This window comes from Crassostrea angulata, chromosome 10 (genome assembly GCF_025612915.1).
Source record: "Crassostrea angulata isolate pt1a10 chromosome 10, ASM2561291v2, whole genome shotgun sequence".
In the NCBI taxonomy this organism is placed as follows: domain Eukaryota; kingdom Metazoa; phylum Mollusca; class Bivalvia; order Ostreida; family Ostreidae; genus Magallana; species Magallana angulata.
In genome coordinates this window covers 21,529,125-21,552,164 of record NC_069120.1, presented here as the reverse complement: position 1 = coordinate 21,552,164, position 23,040 = coordinate 21,529,125, and the positions used below count along the sequence as shown (strand labels likewise).

The 23,040-nt window shown below is 32.8% G+C and overlaps 1 protein-coding gene across 6 annotated transcripts; it reads right to left on the bottom strand.

The window, feature by feature from the left end:
• Positions 1-287: 287 nt before the first annotated feature.
• Positions 288-18,731, bottom strand: LOC128168291 (beta-1,4-N-acetylgalactosaminyltransferase bre-4-like). Of its 6 annotated transcripts, none has more exons than XM_052834497.1 (10): positions 18,521-18,731; positions 8,740-8,867; positions 7,061-7,211; positions 6,782-6,817; positions 4,971-5,200; positions 3,238-3,425; positions 2,435-2,557; positions 1,181-1,276; positions 942-1,075; positions 288-458 (listed from the first exon to the last, which is right to left on the bottom strand). In XM_052834497.1, the coding sequence occupies exons 2-10, from the start codon at positions 8,752-8,754 to the stop codon at positions 325-327; spliced, it is 1,107 nt and encodes a 368-aa protein (XP_052690457.1). In that variant the 5' UTR covers positions 8,755-8,867; positions 18,521-18,731; the 3' UTR covers positions 288-324. The 6 variants fall into 6 exon arrangements, with proteins under 6 accessions (XP_052690457.1, XP_052690460.1, XP_052690458.1 ...); XM_052834500.1 differs by lacking the exon at positions 8,740-8,867 and adding an exon at positions 8,589-8,652; XM_052834498.1 differs by lacking the exon at positions 18,521-18,731 and adding an exon at positions 8,589-8,652 and having other exon boundaries at positions 8,740-8,868.
• Between the last annotated feature and the right edge of the window lie 4,309 nt (positions 18,732-23,040).

Here is a 23,040-nt window from a genome sequence, read left to right as displayed (position 1 = left end):
GACATTCTTGTCGAAAAAGTCCAAAAATTCATATTATAAAAATGTGCGTAATTCAAATTAGAAACTACATGTACTGGTCATGCAAAATAACAAATCATTGATTTTAAAATAAATAAACATCGACAAAATCAACTCCCGTCAGTTCTTCAGTACTTTGATTAAACTGAGTAACGTGTTTCTTTTTAATTTTTCTGATTAACCATATTCATTGACTAAGCTGATAACTTGTTAAATGATATAAATAAGCCGCCGTTTTTGAATATCGCTTTTGAATATCGCTCAAAAAATCGGTAAAAGATAAAACAAAAACCCAACGTCTTTATTTCAAAACTTATTCTGTTTTATTCTTGATCTGGTGTGTTTTCTCAATTTCTTTTTGAACGTTGAATTCGATAAATTGAAGAGTTTCTGCAGTTTTGATGATTCTTTGATACGACTTTTCAGCTGATCAATAGCATCTGAAATAAATGTCAAATGCATTAATAAACATCAGATAATTATATATAAGTACAATAAGTTAACAGCATTGAAGTAAACAAAAAGGAAGCAAATTTAACTGAAAAATCAAACAAAAAGAAAAAAACACACGATAAGAATGGGGACTTGCACTGTGGTATAATATATGCAGATTTGAATATTTAATTACTTTAGATCAACAATTCTAAATTGTTTTAACTCAGTATATTCAGTAGAAATCTCGAAATAACTGCCCAAGCCTAAATGTTTTGGGCCCTATAAATGATGGCCAGCGAGAAGATTAAAAATTGATCTCGTTCATATCAACCTTAAAATGATAGTTTAATTTTAAAGGAAACTATAAAATTAGAATGCAGTCTTAATCAGTGTTCTAAATCAAACAATAATTTAAGCATATTAAGTAATAAGGTTTACCATACATATTAAGACATTGATATTTTTTTTCTTTATTTGTTTGTACCTACCTGCTTTATTTATGGTCACTTTTATATGAACAAACAATTTTCTGTATATCTTCTCTGTAACATGGTACTTTAAATTGCTTAATCCGTCTTTATTCTGTGTTGATTCGTTTTTACCAGTGGTTAAAACTTCATACCTTTTGAATAATATTTCTCTTTAGCAAAACAAAACATTTTATACCCATGCAAACTAGTACCGATATTTGTAATGCAGAAAAACCGATCAATCATGAATTTTTTACCGTAAAGGATTTTCAGATGCATGGATATGAGGAAGCATAGTATATGACGCTATGTTACTCAGGATTCTGGTAATTATCATCTTGTTTGAAACAATCCTAAACAGAAAACGATAATAAAGGAATTACACTGCGATAACAATTTCATTCCATGACTATTTGTACTTATCAATACTGATATTTGCTAACAGTCTGTATGGATCATTATGAAATAATTGGGATAAAGCTAATAAAGCTCTGTTAAATTGATCCTCATCTTACTTCTGCTTTATGTTCGATTTTTAAATGGGGATGTGCGGCTATCATAAGAAAGTAAACATTTCTTGAACTGGCTTGTTTCTGCCCAAAGCTAGCCAAAACTGTTGCCAAAAGATAAAAAAAGCACTGAATATGAGGTTCTACAGGTTGTTATTTATGCAAATTATGCATACAAAAAAAGGCTTTTTAATCACTCCGACGCGCTGTCGAACTGCGCAGCTGCAGACTTGTTTTGGAGTTTTAAATATCTGAAAAAATATGAAGAGGTTCATTAACGTCCTCTCTATAACCATTTGTTACGAAAAAGATTTAGATTTTGCTCATTAATTTTGTAACTTTGTCTCAATATAGGGTACCCTATATTAATCAGTCAGAATGGAAACTATTTTCAGAATTTTAAAAAATCCAATGTACCTCTATAGACACATACAAATATATCTCTTTAGAACAGATAGTTTCTAAGACACATTTTAAGAATAGGATACCTTACTGCAAGACAAAGTTGCAACCTAAATAAGAACGTTTGGCCTTTTCCTTATCAAATGGTTGTAGGGTACACAACATCGACCTCCTTTCAGGTTTTTTCAGATTTTTCAATCTTGTTTTTAAGTCTGTAACTGCGCAGTTCTTAGTGATTATAAATGCATAATTCTGCTCTTGTGTGTATAATTTGCACACAAAACATGTAGAACCTCATATTTAATGCTTTTTATTTGTTGGCAACAGTTGTGGTCTGTTTCGAATAAACACAAGCCAGTTCAAGAAATTGTTAACATTCTTATACTCAAATGTACAAGATTGCCGCACGCCCCCTTGATATTTAGACTATCAAGAATAGAGAAAAATAATTCAATTTTGGTAATCTAACATATGCTTTACTCATAACTACATATAAACAATAATAGTAAATTTAAAGCAAAGTCAAAATGTTTAAACCAAAACGTGAATAAATTGGATGCCGACGCTTTGACTGTTATTATCAAAATTTGTTAAACGCACCTATTAAATAAATCGTCATCTTCCCCTCCCCATCCAAAGAAAAGATTTGAGTAACCATTAATAGTTTTAAAGTGGTCTTTTGACATCGATGACACCCCTCCGAAGTTTTCGTCATACAGAAGTCTGCAAAACAAAAGGACAGGATTGACACATTTTGTATTCTGATGCTAATTATTATATTTTCTATAGCGTAAACCAACTAAACCATTTCAGAGTATAAAACCTCCTTCGCTCTTTGCAACTTAATCTTTTTACGGAGAAGTATAACCTATACAAGTATAAATTCAGATGGTTGTAATGTAAATCGAGGAGGGCAAATTTTTCAGACATGTTTTCGGAATCTTTTAGATACACAAAATGGGCTTATATAATTATATTTATTATTCATAGCTTAACTTATTTACATTTTTCAGTGTCTTTGCCTGTGTTAACACTAAATATCGAGTTTGTACTATATAACCAATAACTTCAAATGACGCTAAATTGAGGCGCCAGCGGGGTTTGCTAGTTTATCTTTACATTTCAAATTTAACGATAGCTTAAAATGACTAGTATATAAATATAAGTAAAAAGGAATCATTCTTTGAACATTACATGTATGAGGTGATAATTTCGGTCGGGGCGTGATCAAATCTATCATAAAGCCCTTTGGGCTCTTAGACTATTGGATTTGATGACGCCCCGATCAAAATTAACACCTCATAATACTCAAAGAATGATTTCTTATTCCTTAAATAAGTACATGTGCTTTTCCGTATGATAGTTTTGGTTTCGACATCAGTTCATAATGGTGGACCACTTACTTAAATTTGTACTTGTCTATAGCAACAGACATATGTCTTGGTTGGTCTGGACATTGGTAAAGGTTTTGATCATTCAGAGGCAAGAGATCGACATCATGAAACACAAAGCAACCAAATTCCTTGTCTTTGGTTGCCTCCATGAACCCAACGTTGAATAAAAACCCTCTGTTGAATGGTATGTCTTTATCCTGTACACATAGTAAATGTAAAAAAAAAAAATACTGTAAAAATTTTATCAAATCAAACCTGAACAACCCTTTCCCATTTTTTGATTTTACTATAAACTTAAAATTATAGTAATTATCCCTACCTTACATCCTTAAATGTGGAAATATTTTTCTATTTACATAAAATTTGTGTACACTTTATCAACATTGTTAAAGGAACAATTATCTCAGATTACAATGAACTACAAGTATTAAAAGCAATCATGTTTTCCTTTGCAAAAACTTGTTAAACTTTAGATTTTGTTTTTAAATTAAAGTAAAGAATATTCTTGTTTAAGGAACTGTGATGTTTAAATTTCTTATGCATCTTATACATGTTGTTAAATGATTATGAAATAATTGTAAATTCGTTAATTTAGAAAAAAAAATGAAAAATACGATATTTAATGTAAATTTCATTTTTACGAAGAACATTTTTTGGACATCTTAAGGTGTAAAATTGCAATAAATCTAATAATCTTACTTTCAAAAAGATATTATACATGAATGTATAACAGGGTTTAGCTTATCACAATTATTGCTTTAAAGAAAATTTGATATATCTCGTTTTTCTTACATGATATGTTTTCTATAATGTCGATTTCAATGTTCTACAATTATGTAAACTACCGTATTCAAAATTTTCACTGCATCATATTAAGATATTTCGAAAAAACATACGGTATAAAACTGATATAATATTATATTTAAATAACTAGTATACTTTAAAATCCGGTGAAAACCGAATTTTTAGTAAGAAAAAAATACCAAAATATAACACAAAAAATATATATATACATGTATATCCTATAGGTAAACTATATCTCGCTTTGGAATTATTTTCCTCATGGAATATTATTTTTAAATGCGGTTATTTCAACTGTCGATCAGGTGAGATTCACTTTTATAACAAGAGTGGTTTGATACTTAATGGACAATGGCCAATTATAAATTTTGTTATACTAGTACATGGATTTTTAAGAAAGTGAATATTTGAATAATTAAAACTTTTTTAACACGACTCGTAAATGCACTGTCCGCAATATTTCTCGTTCATCGCTGCTATCCTCACAACCCCTTTATCAGCCGCAGACTTCTAAACAATTCAAAGTATTAGAACACAGGTATATCCTTTTAGTGGTCCCCACTAGGTGGACGTACATCTTATATCGCCGTGTTACTCGGTCGCGATGAAATTATCAAATTGACGCACTTTTTTCAGACAAGATAAAAGTTACTTTAAATACTCAGGTCACTGCAATATTTACAAGCAGAAATGCACATAAAACAAGAATTTAACAAACAAAACCTACGACAACGTAAGGAAAAGTACACGTTGGTCTTGGTGTGCAATCGGTTTTATCGAAATTAAAGGGGATTATTAGCTTGTTGTGTTTGGGTATGGCATGGTTTAGTATAGCCGCTAGACATAACGGTCGATATATATACATGTAGTTGTTGTGGACTACATAAGGTGCACTGTGAAATGTCGTGTTATAATTCATAAACATCATGTATCAAACCTACAAGCTCCACAACGTAGATTGCATATTCCAGTTGCTGTTTCATTAGAAAGGCGTGCATGTGATTCAGAAAAATTCTAAGGTGGCTTTCCCGATCTCGAAATGGTACAAGAATCGCTACTTTGTGTCTTGCACTGCAGTTTTCGGGATGATGACTGCCATTCGACACCATGGTGTATTTGCTTTCTATCTTCAACCAGTCTGTGTTACTTTTCTCCACATTGATTTTACCAACTGTGAAGGAGTAAAAGTGTAAAATGAGTGCTTTTACATGGGCAAAATCTGGAGTTAATTGATTAATGCTTGCGTGATCTCAAAGTTCAAAAATAGTTCAAAAATAGAATTCGAAGTTGTTCGATTAGTGTACGATGATTACTAAGTACTTGTTTTCCCTATTCTGTTTCGATGTGTTTGTCCTGTCTAGAATGACGTTGTTGGACCAAATTAAGAAATAAATTACCTGTCGTCTCCCCATGATTTTGATATTGACATATAGTTAGGATAGAAATCACACAAGTCGAAGAAAAAATCCTATATCTACTTTTTATATGTTCTTTTGCATAAAGCCTCTTGATTTATTACTAAAAACGAGGTGGTCAAAACGTAAAGATATGATGTCTAAAGACGTCACAACTTTGAACTATACTTGCACATACAACATCAAAACCACACTGCCAGGCACCTGACGTTAAACCATTTCATCTTTAATCGGCTAATTTCCTGTACTATAACATAACAAGGTTCATCACATCGCCATTTTAAAAAAAAATCACACTCTCATCTATCACGATTTTTTTAAATTATTCATGCAAAGAAGATGGGGAATAACATGGCGCAAATGCCCATTCGGTTTAGTAGTGAAATACAATTTTGAATTTTCCCCCAATTAAATCTATTCAAATATATTATAATACAACTTTGCAAAAGCAAAATTTCTAACTATAGTCAGTTTTTAATATATTTAACAAAAAATAAGAAAAAAAATATTGTCGGAAGTTTTGGTAGTATCGAACCCGTTACATAAAAACCCTAGATTATATAAGGTTAGCTTATGCCAGGTACTCTAACCACTGAGCCATTTCAGACAAAACAAAGTGTGCTTTTTAAATATTATGTGTGACTAAGGCCACGAACTACCAGACTTGTATTATTTTTTCAAAACGTTCAATTGTTGGGACACAAAATGATATTTTAAATGTATAGTGGGTCTTCTCTCCACGTTTTTGTTGATTGAAATCGGTTTTTTTCCCAATAGACCTTAATTAGATTATGAGAAAAATATGGAGCACAGACCAACTCTATAAAAGAAAATGCCTTGAAGTTCTAAAAAATGACAGTATTTGCAGGTTTTGATACGTATACGCCTGTTTGAGTCAACATATTCCAAGTATTGAACATACCTACAGGTTAAAAACCAATGATTCGTTAAATATATATTGTTTTAAATGATTAAAAAAAAAACCATCAGATTTGTTGATACTTTAATTTTTCAGTAGCCTGTCCGACCGCGTATGGGCATTTTACACGCCTTATCCACCCATCTTCTTTAACATTTACTAATATCTCTCGATCGTATCCTACTACCAATATGTGTATACTTTTACATCGTCGATTAAGTTCATAATACAACAGTTCCGATTTTCATACTCCAAATTCAGCCTATTGCTTCTGCTATAAATAAATCTTGAAAAATACAGATGGAATGTTTATAATGCAAAAGGAATAATTCAGTGTTGGAAGTCATTTTTTGCGTAAATGTTCTTAATTATTATATCAGCGTAACATTTACCGTGAAAATGAATGTTTAAAACTTACCTAAGCCTTGCGGAATAAGGGGACATATGTTTACAGCTTCAAAAAAAAAAACAAAGACAAATTACAAGAATGTGCAATACTAGTATTTGTTTCCAAAATAGCATGATAACAATCTTATGTTTATACTGTACAGACACATTACACTATAATGGCAATAAAAGAAACAAAACTCGTGACTTATTTATATCTTATTTCAAGCAATTCTAAATGTTTCTTTCTGTAGGGATCAAAATAAAAGTTTGAAAGGGAAATATTTATTCTTGTTTATCATACGCTTACAGATGTTGCCATTCTGTTCATACATAGCACGGGGTTTGCCTTTTACTGAAGAATACCAAAGTACTAGGTGCACTGTCTGGAGGAAAATAATAAGAACAGCTGCCTTTTTTACAACGGTCAACGACATGCTGCTCTGAATGACACTCACAGTCTGAAAGAATCAATCAAGGCGTAAAGCTTTTCGTTGTTGTGACTCACAAACCACTAATTTCCAAAACTGCAATTATTCAGGATTCAGACGTATGGTATTTCTCATTTAATAAATTACGATGATCAAAATTAGACAACTCTGCTTACAAGAAAAAGCAATGGGTTGACCAAACACAAAAATATGGGCATTTTTCTCCGCTCTGCTCCGCGATATTGCAGCATGATATGTTGCGATAGTGCAGCATGTTATGTTGCGATATTGCAGCATGTTATGTTGAATGAGCACGCGGCCTGTTACAAAACTTGGGTTGAATCTTTCTGAACTGAGTACAATCATCAAATTATCCTAATTTATTTTTCCTCTGGTGTTATATATAAATTTTACTATTTTTAAGGATCTCAAAGAGCATTCGAGTAATCTTTCGCTCCGTCATTATGATTCTCGTCTAAAATATTTTAGTCGTTTACTCGTAATAAAGTAAAATAAAATTGAATAAGTTAATGGATTAGGTGGTTGTACAAATATTTTTTTTCTTCCTGTTAATAATCATCATAAGTCGTTTGTTTTTAGAATCATTAAATTTTAATTACTGATGTGGCACAGGACAATTACTTAGCAGGGAAAGGAGCTAGGTTGTGTCTGCTGCCTAATCCTTTATAATGTTATATTTGAATAAAATATTGTTTAAATAAAAAACAAGGACTTAGAAAGGAACAAGATACATTTGATTTGCCTGAGGTGAAACGTAGCTCAGTAGTGTGTAATCGTCACAAGAAAAAAGAAAAGCCAAAACAATTTCTAAAAGATACTGAGATTACATACTTTCAAATAAAATACATCGAGTACGTATAATTATGAGTTTTAATATAGTTATAAATAAGTTCTTTAATGTTTTTGAGTTTAAGATATGTATTGTGTTGGTGACAGTAGCATTATTTTATATAATCAACGACTATTCGACTATCGCTCGAGTAAATTTGACATCCCTTCTATTTTTGGTAATCGCCATCACGTGACATACATAAACCCTTAAAGAAAAAAAAACATTTGAGAGAATGATTGAGATTTTGTGAAACTTCCTTGTAGACCTTCTTTTTTCAGTTGCTATTAAATCAAATAGAGAAGACCCTTTTTGATTCACTACATGTATATATGCCAAGTAACTAATTTTTCATTGATTAAACTATACTACTAAAGGCAGTCCAAATTCATTAAATTAATTTTACTAATTAAAAAGCATAACTATGTCTTCAATTAAAAAATTAAATGCTCAAAAAATGATTTTCAAATAAAAAAAAAAAAACCCGAAAAATATAATGAGTTAATCATTAACTGTGAAATAATTGTAACAAAAAGTTACAAGAAAAGATTACTCACATTAACTTTTTAGCTAAATCACTTTTGCACACGTAGACCGGCCTGAGAGAAAATCGATATATATCTGGAGAGAAAAACGGGCGATGGATCAAACAAGTAAGATCATACATCAAAAATAAAAACCTTACTATAGTGACCTTTATAGTATTACCATTCGTCGCATCATCGTTGGTCTGACCGCCGCAGGTTCGGTAGACTGAGAGGACTATTACATGTATACTTCTATAATCAAGGATGGCAATCTGTGTATAACACGACGATTTGATTTGTTTTATCTATCTAGAAAAAAAAGATAGAGGATAGATTCAGGGACCTCTATACTAGCGTAAAGATATAAGTCCCTGGAAGAATATATATAACACTGTGCCGGATAATTATGCCAGTGCCAAGGTGTCATTTTTGCACCCGCTTAAGCTGCATATATCGAAAAATTCAAATATGCCATATGATAGACCATTGCTTAAAGAGTTAACATCCACTTTTGTTATCATTGTATATCACCTGTCAGGTGAGATATTTACCTTTCAAAAATATATTCCTATAGGAAAATAGTTTTTCCCATAGGAAAAAACAATATTCCTATAGGTAATTTTGAATTTCCTATCGGAATACAAGAACTTCCAATAGGAATTTCAATTCCGATAGGATTTGATAAAATCCTATAGGAAAACTTAAGGACGTTGTTTACTCAGGGTTTGAGTTCTAAAATTCGGATTTCTATAAAGTTCAATGTGATTAGTAAAAGTTCTAAACACTAAAAGTATTTATGAAATGGATTATTATTGACAAACCATTCGATATTTTTACTATATAATGGAATTAGGCTCAAACAAAGTTGGACTTTTAGTCCAAAACAGAGGAAATTCGGATTAAAATTTTCAGATTCTGTTTTTCACTGAAATATTTTTGGTAGTACTGTAATATTCAAAGTTATGATTTTATTTGTTAGTGAACATAATTTTGCATATTTTCTGTTGGTTTTATCTCCCTTTTTCGTTTAGATATTAGAATGGCACACACTACAAAAATATTGAAAAATGCTTAAAAACGATAAACGACACCATATCTCAAAATTTTGATCATTGACCTCATATAACTTTTATGCCAGGAGAGTAAGGTCAATATATTTAGTTTAATGCAATACATGTTTTAGTATTATCATTCAATTGTTTGTAAAATTGAATCAAAAAAGGTAGGATTTTGAAAACTGATAGAAGAACTTCGGACTGGAATATTCATAAAAATTGTGAATGAAAACTTAATGCTTTGTGTTTATTTAGTGTCACTGCCATTCATAATCTGTATTTTATTTTAAAAAGAGTTTAGCAATTATTTGTATTATTTTCACAATTAAGAAAATTTCAATCATAGTGTAAAATTTGTAGGGACTTTTCTTAAATTTTCAAAAAATATTCAGTGGCCATTGTCTCAAAAAGTAGGTCATTAACCAACTTTTTTGAAAGTGAAAAATAGCACTGCCATGATAGGTCTTTAACACACAATAGATTGTTTTTCATTATCATCAGTGGATTTTTTTTTATTCTGAGTAAACGTATACCTTAATATCCTATAGGAAAACTACATGTCTGAATCAAATTCCTACAGGAAATAGCATTCTCCTATAAGAAATATAATTCCTATAGGACTTCTTAAAAATCCTATAGGATTGTCAATATTTCCTGTAGAAGAATCAATTCTCCTTATTTATCATTATCATTTTCCTATGGGATATTAATTTTAAAAGGTAAATATCTCACCAGTCAGATGAAACACACTGAAAACAAAAGTGGTTGTATATTCTCTAGACAATGGTCTACCATTTGGTATACATGGATTTTCCCGAAACTGCATATTAAGCGGGTGCAAAAATGCCACCTTGGTACTGGCATAATTATCCGGCACTGTGTTATATACGAAAAGGTTCGTGGACACATGTGATTTCATTCAAAATAACGACGCCATTATCAGGAAAGTACTATAATATTTTAATAAAGAGTATAATAATGTACATGTATAAAAATTAGAGCGATGTACATTTTTGTATTGTAGCTATCATTATATATACATTGCCTAAACAGGCCGCACGGTCCAGTCTAACGTTGACCGAGTTATAACGACGTTTCCATAACGTCGTAGTCCTGAGGCGGGTTAAACAGAGCGCTCGCCAAAATTCCCTATACCCGCAACACAAATTTTGGCAAGCGATCGCGAGCTCTCGCTCTGTTGAACTCGCCTCTGGGTTTACCTGAGAGTAATATGCCGCATTCACCATTAGGTAAGAGAGTACAAACGCATACTCCATCAATATACCGCTTGTGTCACTTGTGGATAAGTAAACTCGAACTATTTCGATGTGTTTCATGTTTCCCTCATAGTTTGTTTTGTTTCTATCGGTGTGTTACCTCAGTCGAAACTTGAACAATATAATGCTTTTTTGGTGATTCATTCGGGATATAAAGTTGGCGACATTGCAGAAAAAAATACATAACTCGCGTTAGCGGGTTATGTATTTTTTTCTGCAATGATCGCTACCTTCATAAGAAAAGAAAGCATTTTATTGTTTAAATTAACAATTTCTTTTCACTAATTATTAAAATGATTATGAAAATTTAGTTAAATTCACTAAATTACTGTTAATGTACATAAGTACGTTTGCTAAATGAAACAGCCAAATCGTCACTCGTGAGACTTTGAGCCTAACATCATCATGATCAATTCGTACAGTCCGTGATTTTCCTTAGGTCGCTGTAGGTTTCAACCAATCGAAAAACAGGGCGTGTCAATTTTAGTCCTGTCATTTTCTTATCAGTTTCAGCATAGCTTCAAATGATGCATGAAAATGACGTACATCATACAGACTACATTATAATAGATTATGAAGTTTTAATTTTTTTAATAAAAACTATAAACAATTATATCTAAAAACTTAATTGCAAAGTTTGGACAATTTTTACGCTGGGCCGTGCCTACTTTCCACGACTCTTTGATACATAAAAACTTGTGTTTATCTCTGTGGAAAACATTCAAAACCACTTTAGTTTGATTTGAAATATCATGACAAAGATTTAAATATAAAATATGTATCTATTAACCCATTTAAAATGACAAAAAAGCAATTGTCCGCGAACTTTTTGGACAACCCTTGACAACATTCTACGTCGTTTATTTCTTTATCATTCGCAGAATTTCATTCAATTATTTGCCTTATATAGAGGTTACTATCAATTAAATGAATTACCAGAAAGAAAAAATCATAATAGTATGGTACTAGTAAACGTAAAAGTGTTTATATAATGTCTTGAGGTTTCTCTTTTCTTCATTTTATCCCTGGAACAACACATACTTGGTTAAGGCTCATTGAGCGGCTCATACTGTATAACTGATGTTTTAGAAATGCAATATTCGATAAAATTTTGTTTCTGTTTTGTAAAGAAATGTACTATTTATGATCTAGACACGGGTTGGAAGTTGGGGGTCCTGAACCCTGGAAAATGCAAACTTGTTAAATTTCCATAGTAAAGTTATCGAAAATGGACCCTCCTCCCCACCCACCCGCCGGGGAAAATTTTGAGATCCGCGCATAAATATCGTTGTCGTTGGTGTTCATTTTGCAGTTTCCAACGGAAGACCTTATAGAGATTGTAATGTTTTTTATTATTATTTTTTTCCCATTTTTTGTCCACAAGATATCTCAGAGATGGCTGGATCGATTTAATTCAAGTTTTCAGGAGTGATAGAAAATGATCGTATCTCGAGGCGTTTTTTTTTTTTTTTCAAAATCGACTTCCTGTCGTCCGTTTCCTGTCCCGCGACAAAAAGCTTGTCACATCGAGATCTCAGAAACGATAAAGATTTGAACATCCAAACTTTAAGGAATGATAGATTTATTTTGATAGTTTTAGCTACTTTGATGAATAATAATGTAAAATAGGAAAGTAAACAAGATATAAAAAATTTAAATTTCATTAAGCACTTCCGTTTGTCCGTTTCCTGTCACGAGACAAAAAACCTTATATCGAAGAGATCTCAAAAACGGTAACGACTTCAACAACCAAACTTTGTAGGATTATAGACCTGTGTATGGACACGTGTTAACACTATTTTGTTTTATCCGGCGTAACTTCCGGTCGTCACAGGAAGTACACCAAATTCTGATTTTTAAAAAATATGTTTGTTATTTAGCATGGAAGTTACATTTTAGTTACAAAAATACAGGAGGTCATCCACACATGGTAAAAAAACCAAAAAAAGTTCTACTTCCGGTGAGACATCTCAAATATCTCAGGTAGCCTTCTTTTTAAAAAACAAACTACCCCCAAGATCTCAGAAACAGTGAGAGATCAAGACACAAAACTTGTATGGATAATGGACATTTAAACGGACATGTGTTGAACGGGTTCCATTTGGTCGTACGTCACTTCCGGTTTTCACTCGAAGTGTTCAAGCAATAAAAGGTTTTCTTTTTTTTTTTAACATTAGAATTTTTTAAACATTTTACTCAATGTGATGAACAATAACGTATCATAGGTAAATGTACTAAAATACGTATTTTCAATTTCTTAATCACTTCCGTTTGTACGTTACCGGTCCCGAGACAAAAACCTTTTCTCAACGAGATATTATAACTAACAAAAACTTGAACATCCAATTCAAACTTTGAGGAAAGACAAGGCAATGCATGAAGATATTTTTACTATGTTTTGTATGATCCGGCGTAACTTCCGGTCGTCACAGAAAGTACTCAAAAAATGACGTTTTGTCTTTTTGTTTTGTTTATTTCTTGGGAATTCCTTTACAGTATAAATTATATCCGTTTTCTGTTTACAAGAGAAATGGATCTTTTGTACAGATTTATACGTGAGGAACGGAAGACCTTTTTGTTGCTATAGCAACAAGAGTCTAGTTATTCTTATTTTTCCCCGTTTTTCTCAGAGATGACTGGATATATTTTCTTGAAATTTTCAGGAATGATAGAGAATGATTATATCTCGAGACGTTCTTTTATTTTTTGAAAATTCATTTCCGGTCGTCCGCTTCCTGTCCCGCGACGAAAAAGCTTGACACCTCGAGATCTCAAAAATGGTAAAGACTTGAACAACCAAACTTTGTACGATGATAGACCTGTGTATGTAGATGTGTTTAAACTATTTTGTTTTGTTCGTCGTAACTTCCGGTCGTCACCGGAAGCACTTCAAAAATAGTTGTTTTACGCATTAAATTCAATTTCCATAAATGAAATATATTAGTATAAATCTATACATAGGTTATCTATGTGATGTTAAGTCAACAAAAAAATTCTACTTCCGGTGAGATATCTCAATCATCTCAGATTGCTTTTTTAAAACACATTTTTTACCCGTGAGATCTCAGAAACTATAAGTGATCAAGACACGAAACTTTCATGGATGAAAGACATTTGATTGAAGATGTGTTTAACCGGTTTTATTTTGTCTTCCGTCGCTTCCGGTCAACACCGGAAGAGTTCAAACAAGTCGAGCTGTTTATCAGTTTAACTGTTTCCCTTTGACATTTTTAGTTAGATAAATGAAAAATAATGTACAAAAGGCAAGTATACAAGAAATATTAAATACAATTTACATTGAGCACTTCTGTTTGTCCATTTCCTGTCCCGAGACAAAAAACCTTATTTCGACGAGATCTCAAAAATGGTGACGACTTGAACAACCAAACTTTGTGGGATGATAGAATTATGTATGAACATGTGTTAACACTATTTTTTTTTACGTTACTTCCGGTCGTCACAGGAAGTACTTCCAATTTTATTTGTTTAAAAATATTTTGGTTATTTAGCATGGAAGTAACATTTTAGCTGTAGAAATACAAAAGGTCATCTACACATGGTAAAACAACTAAAAAAAGTTCTACTTCCGGTAAGACATCTCAAATATCATAGGTAGTCTTCCTTTCTAAAAACAAAGTACCCAAAAGATCTCAGAAACTGTGAGAGATCATGACACGAAAATATATGGATGATGGACATTTGATTGAACATGTGTTAAACGGGTTTCATTTGGTCGTACATCACTTCCGGTTCTCACTCGAAGCGTTCAAGCAAGAGAAGTATTTTTTTTAAATTTAGTTCTTTTTAAAACACTTTAGTCAATTTGATGAAAAGTAACGTACCGTAGGTAAATGTACTAAACTATCTACTTTCAATTTCTTAAATTACTTCCGTTTGTTCTTTTCCGGTCCAATGACAAAAACCTTTTTTCAACGTGATATTATAACTGACTTTTTGTTTTGTTTAACTTAGAAATAATTTCTTTGGATTCCTTTACAGTATATATTATATCCCTTTTCTGTTCACAAGTCAAATGGATTTTTATGTGCAGATTGATACATGAGGAACGGAAGACATTTTTGTTGCTATAGCAACAAAAGTCTTGTTGTTTTTGTTTTTTGTTTTTGTTTTTTGGTGTTGTTTGCTTGTTTTTTGTTTTTGTTTGTTTGTATTTGGTTATTTAAGAGCGCAATGCCTCATTATTTCTGTTCTTCTTGAAATAAAATGGAATCGTATAAAAGCATAATTCTTTTTATTCAATAGTGTTAACTTGTCAACTACGGTCAATGCCAGTTCATGAAAATTCTAAACGAGGGAAACATAAATAGTAAGTATATTCGTAAATAAATGTGAAAAAACCTATTAAAATCGAAATATCAATTCAATTCAGTTCATTCACTCAAACCATGAAATGTACGTGAAGTCTATCAGTAAGTATATATAATAATATATATATATATATATATATATAGATAAAAAGTAAAATAAGAAAACACGAAAAACGTTCAATATAGCGTAAGTGCTTTCATTTTAAAATCTTCAGAAGCTATATTATGGTAACACAGTAACGTGACGTAAAAAAACTTGAACGTTGAACGGCAATGTCTATTATGACGTCATAGCTAGATTTAGCGGAAAAAATATAATATGCAACATAGTAGATAATATACTATTCAATACATTATTATTACAGACAGTTCAATTTGGGTTTAAAAATACGGATGAAATGTTTTTCTTTTTCTCTTCTTTGAACGTTACTGTCACTCAACAGTTTGTAAAATGGAAATATCTTAAACTGTTTATTGCCGCAAGTATCCAAATGTTCACTTAACGGTATCTGTCGATATCCCGGGGTGTTTATGTGTTGTTTATGCACACGCACACGGGCCCGAAGTGGATTGCTTGTTTCCCCAATATAGTACTCGTTGCAGCCTTGACATGTTATTACATATAAAACATTCTTAGTGTCACATGACATGTCCGTCTTAACGATGAATTCTTTTCCGCTGAAGTCGTACTTAGATCCCTCTGTAATGTGGTCACAGGTCCTGCATCGTGGGTTTCTACACTTAGTAACTGTGTGTTTAGTATCAAAATGGGAAGTGCACAATATTCGTTTTAGATTTTTAGGCTGACGTCTACTGTTAATGAAGTTCACATCTTTTCAGATTTGTAACGTTAGTACAAGACACAAGTTCAAAAGACCACCTAGTATTTTTTGCTGAACAGTGTTTATCATCAAGATATTTATGTCAAAACGTCAATTACTTTTTACATTCAAGAATATAATGGAATTCTTCTGCAATTTGACCTGGATTCCAGAGTTTACATATTCTTTGGTGTAAAGGAATGTTGTATCATCTCCCAGTCTTCACTGAGAGATGGTGGTTTGAGATTCTAAATTTTACAAAAATATTTCTGAGCTTATGTGCAATATATTAATGTAATTATGATAAGTACATTTTTCTTAAAAATCTTGTATATTTGCCCTTTTGACGGCTCAGATACTTCACCAGACCATTTTTGGATATAATGTTCTTGTAACCTTTGTTTTACCATGGCAGAAATCCACCATACATTTACAGCATTTTGTTCAGACTAAATATTTGAAAAACCAAAACCGCAAAAAATCTAATATGGGAGTAATCGGAGATGAACGGAGATTGTACAGTTTATGAACTTTTATCCAATTCAAGCCTTAATTTCATTTTAACGGTCTTTGAATATGGCCACGATTCAACAAACTGAAGCATAATAAAAAAGAAATGACAGTTTTATTTGCATTTTGCCCTGAATTATGTTTTAAGAAGTTTAAATTTCCCTATTTGACAAAATGTAGAACCCTTTCAATTATATCAAAGTTAAAATTTGAAATCAGAAGATTTAATCCCGTACCAACCAAGTTCATATCCCGGTGAACTTTTCAACAATGCTGTTTATTACTTTTATTTGCATTTGAAAAAGGCAGACCGTTCAGAATTGTTAATCCAACCGACAAGTGATCAGGAAAATTGGTTTGCGTTTTTCACCGTGCGAGTTCGTGCGTGATCGTGCGGGTTTTTCGTTTTGTAACTTTTTTTACGGAATGCCAGGATTTATTCTTCAAAACAACGACAAGTAGTTTTTGTAAAACAATGTGAATTTAAAACTTTTTTTATGGAAGAACATTGACAGTTTATTCATTATTTTTTAACATTCATTCTCTCTTTCGTCGTTAAATACATTTAGTAAGTATTTCCATAGCTCATTCCTTTGTTCGGTCGACTTCGTTTTGCATAATTTTATAATCAGTCTATATCAAGCATCCATTGGGTCTTGACAAATAATCTTAATCTTATTAGCAAAAGTGACACGTTGAATGAAAGCGGTCAAGCTTCCCCATTCCCCGTTTTAAACTAAACGATTATTCGCAACGATTTTTCTTGCAAATACGATACGCATTCCTATCTGGTACATTGTATAAACATTTATCTGAAATATTTATTTAGACGCTTTGAAATTTAGAATATATAGAAATGAATCAATTATGTACTGTAAATTATGAAAATATTAGATGCAAAATATTGAAATTCTATGGAACAAGGTAACAAATTAACCTGTATCCTGCATAATTAAATCGTACGTAAGGGAATTGAATTACATTAACAGTCAACTTGTATATAAATAATTTCGTGTAGTTTATGCATTATCTTCATTTCTTTTACACTTAATGTTCTTTAACTTATGATAGAATTTAGTATTCGTTATGCAGACAATAATTTTTGTGGAATCCTACATATTTCTGTATGAATGTTTAAAATTGTTTACTCGTAAAATATAAAACAGTGCGTGACTTGAAGTACATGTCGCTTTTCAATAAAACACAACATATAGCAATACAAATTAAAGCAATACGTTTCCTTAATTCTAACCTGAAAATTCAATTTTGATTTTGCGTGTTTAATGGTGTAGAATCGTTCTGTTGTGTGTTTTATCGTTTTTGTTCGTGTATCGTGAAAATTCAGTAAGTTAGTGATCGTGTATCGTGCGTGATCGTTCGTGTATCTTGCGTGATCGTTCGTTTATCAGAATCGTGCGTGTCGTTTGTCAACAATAACGTTGCTACCACTGTATGATATTAATGTATGTTGCATTTATCTATTTTTGTACCCGTTTACCTGGACAGTAATTTAAACCTGTGTGGGATTTATGAATGAGAGTACAAGCACCCGATAACAACCAAGGATAATTTTGACCATGCAGTGATGGTCATGAATAAACATACCTTTTGTGCCGGATTAATTTGATAGCCAGGGAGACATCTTGACCATGGCGTGCTGATCATAAATGAACATTAAGTGCACAGTACCTCTTTTGGGTTTTATATGAATATCTTTACCATGGCGTGGTAATCATAAATACATTAAGTGCTTGATACCTCTTTTGTTTTTGATATGGATTATCAATGAACTATAATTGGAGAGAACTGTGAAATTAGATCGGAACTGTTAATTATACAAAATATTATTATTTTTATTATTTGTTGAATAACCTTACTAAACTTATTTATATCAGTACTCTGTTTTCTTTGTGCTGTGTTACATGTACAGAGTCATTTTGGTGCCTTACGACAGGATAAAGATATTCTTACCAGCTACCGCTTATCTCGAACGTGTTCAAGTTGCCAAGGGAAAATTTTGGATCATCTATATCCTCTCTTGGTAAGTTTTTGTCTTGACATTGCCACAAACACAACGCGAAATATCATGTCTGAAGAAGCTTTTATATCTGCTATTCAAGATTTGTCATTTACGATGAATAATTTAAATCAAAATTTTGGAACAAGTCAAATCACACCTTTTGACGGGGATCCTAAAGTTTTTAAAAGATGGATTAAGGCTGTTGAGAAACATGCATTACTAGAGAGGGTTCAAGAGGAAAAAGTAAAGTTCATTGCATTTAAAGCAAGTTCTGGGGCTGTTAGTGATTTCATTCACTAGGGACACAGGGAGAAAGGGACCCTGGGGTTAGTTGGGATGCACTGAAAACTGAATCATCTCAGAGATTTGTTGACGTGACTGACGCACAACATGCATTTATGCTTTTGAAACGAGTGAAACAAGAAAACAATGAAAATGTTCAAATTTACGCTGAAAGATTATATTCTCTTGACGAACAAGCTCATGGTGTAACAGAAATACAACTTGTAGGGTATTTCATTGACGGACTAAATTCAGACCGACTACAGTTCAATTTGCAACAAAGATTTCATTTGCGACTGGCCAAAATCACTTTGCACCGTGCAATGATTCTGGCGAACCAATGGAAATTGATCATTATCGAGTTAGGCGCGAAACATAACCGCGTAATCAACAAAAGCAAGAACGCAAGCCGCGGATTTTTTATAAGCTTAAGGTTGTTCATAAAAAAAAGTTTTGGCTATTGATCAAAATCGACCCAGATCTGAAATCATTTGTTTGGGACTGTCATAAGAGGGGCCATTACAGTTTTGAATGTCTAGGAAAACAAGTCGCATCGATAGAAGCGGGGGAAAACAAAAATCTTGAAGATTAAACTATGGGGCTCCGTCCAAGATGGGACCGTTGGGGGGAGCAAATGGGTATATCCCTCTAACTATGTTTAGAATCGGTAGGACAACAAAGTAGTGCCTTTAAGCAAAATAGTCCCTGTACTTGCAGAGTGTATATACATTTATTGGGACATTTTAAATCAGAATGCTTGACACATGTCAGAAAAGAGGATTTGCAATTTTAAAAACATGTGTCAAAATTGAATTATCATTTGAAGAAAAGAAATGAAATTGTTTGATGTACACCCTTTCCAAAACTGAGAAATTCCCTACTTTCATTTTCAGAGTTTTTCAATACAGACGCATTTTGCCGGAAAACGAATCTGACTTCAAACCACGAAATTTTAACAGGAAAGAGACAATTTGATGAGCTTTCATTCAAGAGGTCCCTCGTTGCTGAACGAAAATTAGGGCCGGAGCTATGAACCATAACGTTAACATTACCGCCTATGGAAAACGCATTAGTGGACTATACCCAAATGTAAAAAAAGTTTTCATAATTTGCCTACTGTTACAATTAATGCTGTAGAAAATCCTAATTCATGTATTATTAAAATTGGGAAACAAAAGTTTAGACCTCTTTTAGATACAGGCGCCGCTGTGTCGTTAATGAATTCTGATGTTTATTGGTCCCTCCCTCATCATTCTAAGTTGTCAAAACCAAAAGTTAATTTAAAATCTGTAAATGGCGCCGATTTTGAAAATTGAAGGTTGTACAAATATTGAATCTAAAATTGGTGGTTTCACATTGTTCATGAATTTTGTGTTGTTAAAAATGTTAACAGATCATTCATATTGGGAAGAGATTGGTTGGTTAAAAATGGTGTCAGGCTTTATTTTGATTTTGGGAGTTTACGAATTGGTAAAACGTATGTCCCTATGGTTGAAGATATTCATATTGCTTCTATTTTACGTGCATGTAGGAAAACAATCCTTCCACCTCAGACATCGACTGTTTGTTATGTAAGACATAAAAATCATGCCAACTTTGATTATAAAACTGTGGAAGTGAATGCTATAGACAAATGTTTTATAAATGATGAACCAGGACTTATGATAGGTAGTGCCGTTGCTCGAACGAAGAAATCACGCAAAGTTCATGTATTGTTGGTCAACAACACCAACAAAACCTTTAAGATCAAACGAGGATAGATATGTCATTGGGAAAATAGACGCCGTCGATGAGACGCATCAACTATGGAAACGACAAACAATAAAGCATTTTAAGACCCGATGACGGAACATAATGTCCCACCAGAACATCGACCAAGGATAGAGAGGTTAGTTGATCAAAACAGCGATTTATTTTCCAGCACTGATGCGGATTTAGGACACACAAGTGCAATACAAATGAAAATTGACACCGGAAATCATTCGCCGATAAAAATGAAGCCTTACCGGACACCCTTAAACAAACGTAAGATTATAGACAAGGCCATTGATGATATGCTTGACTCTAACATTATTCGAAGATCAAAATCATCTTTGAGTTTCTCTACTGTTGTGGTTGATAAGAAAGATGGTTCAAAAAGATTTTGTGTTGATTTTAGACAATTCAATAAAATTACAAAGACTAATTCTTTGCCTTTACCTCTCATTGCTGATTTACTTGACCAATTAGGAAAAGCCTCATATTTCACCTCCTTGGATTTGAAGTCCGGATATTGGCAAGTGCAGATTCAGGAACAAGATAAAGAGAAAACCACTTTTGTGTGTCACAGAGGACTATTTGAATTTAATGTGATGCCATTTGGGCTGTGTAATGCACCACAAGTATTCTCCGAACTTATGAGTGTGGTGTTACAGGGACTCGATTCGTTCGTATTAGCTTATTTGGACGACATTCTCATATTCTCAATTGAAGAACATGAAAGACACCTTAGGACAGTGTTCGATAGACTGAGACAACATGGACTAAAGTTGAAAGCCAAGAAGTGCTCCTTTATGAAAGAACAGACACAGTATTTAGGATTCATCATAGACAAGAGAGGAGTACGACCAGACCCTGATAAAGTGGCTGCTATTCGATCCCTACCTAGTCCTACCAGTGTCAGAGAAGTAAGAAGTTTCATTGGAATGTGTAGTTACTATCGGAGATATGTACTGAACTTTTCAAAGATTGCAGAGCCATTAGTTTCATTCACAAAGAAGTACGCAAAGTTCAAGTGGAATGATCAGTGTCAGCAGGCTTTTAATTATATCAAAAACAGTCTTACCGTTATTCCTTTACTATCGTACCCCGATCCGAACAAAGAATATCTATTGTACACAGACGCCTTGGATACAGCCGTCGGCGCATCTTTGGTTCAGCCAATGAACGATAATGACGATGAAGTAATTCTAGGAGTCAGGAAAGAGAAACCACTATATTACTTATCCCACAAGCTAAGGGATACCCAGACTCGTTGGTCGACTGTGGAAAAAGAAGCGTTTGCAATACACTTTGCGCTCCAGAAGTTAGATCATTATCTACATAACGCAAAATTCATCATACGGACTGATCACAAACCCTTGAAATACCTTCTTGATGCACCAATGAAGAACAAGAAGATTGAACTATGGGCTCTAAGCATTGCTGGATATAACTGCCAAATTGAGTACATTCCAGGTACAGAGAACACATGTGCAGATCTTTTATTCAGAACCCCTCTTGATGTTGGGTCAAAAACAAGTGAAGCAGATGAACCTGATGCACATGATAATTCGTTAGAAATCAACTCTAATGCCATCAATCCAAGGGATTATACCAACCTTAACATTGGAGAACCAGACATTCCATGTAAACAAAATATTGAGTTGACGGAAGATGGTGAAGTTAACATAGCCGATAAACAAGCCAAGGACCCAGGAATAGCTTTACTCATCAGACAGTTGCAATTAGGACAAGCGAAGAAATCAGCAGGAGACAAACATATACTTATCGACAATGTTCTCTATTATTTAACAAATGCTGACAATGATCCTATCTTGAGACTGTATGTACCATTTCATTATCGCTCTGGTGTAATTAAACAGTATCATGATGACAATGGTCACTTGGGAATTGACAAGACGTTTGATGCAATAAGGCAGAAATATTACTGGCCTAATTTGTACAAAGAATTGTACGATTATGTTAGCAAGTGTGTGACTTGCGCAACGAGAAACTTGGAGCAACTGAAACCGTCAGTTCAGATCACCGACAATGGAACAAAAAACGAAAACAGGACTGTCAAAGAAACATTAGACGCATCTCTCACATCTCTCATGTGAAGACGTCCTATTATCATCCATAAAGTAATGCCAAGGTTGAACGATTCCATAGAACCTTGCATGATGTAATGGCTAAGAAGTTAGAAAACAATCTATCATCTTGGGATGTTTTCCTGAATCAGACTCTAGCAGCTATTCGAAAGCTGGTATTTTTATCATAAATTATCGAAAATAAAAAAATAAAAAATACATTAGTCGACTTTAAAAAAAAAATAGAAAATGTTATTTATCACATAACTAATAAAATTACAATTCATTACAAATTTGCTCACATCTTAAAAAGTTTTGAATTTCAATTGAAAATTTTAGTTTATAGAAATATCGTAGGA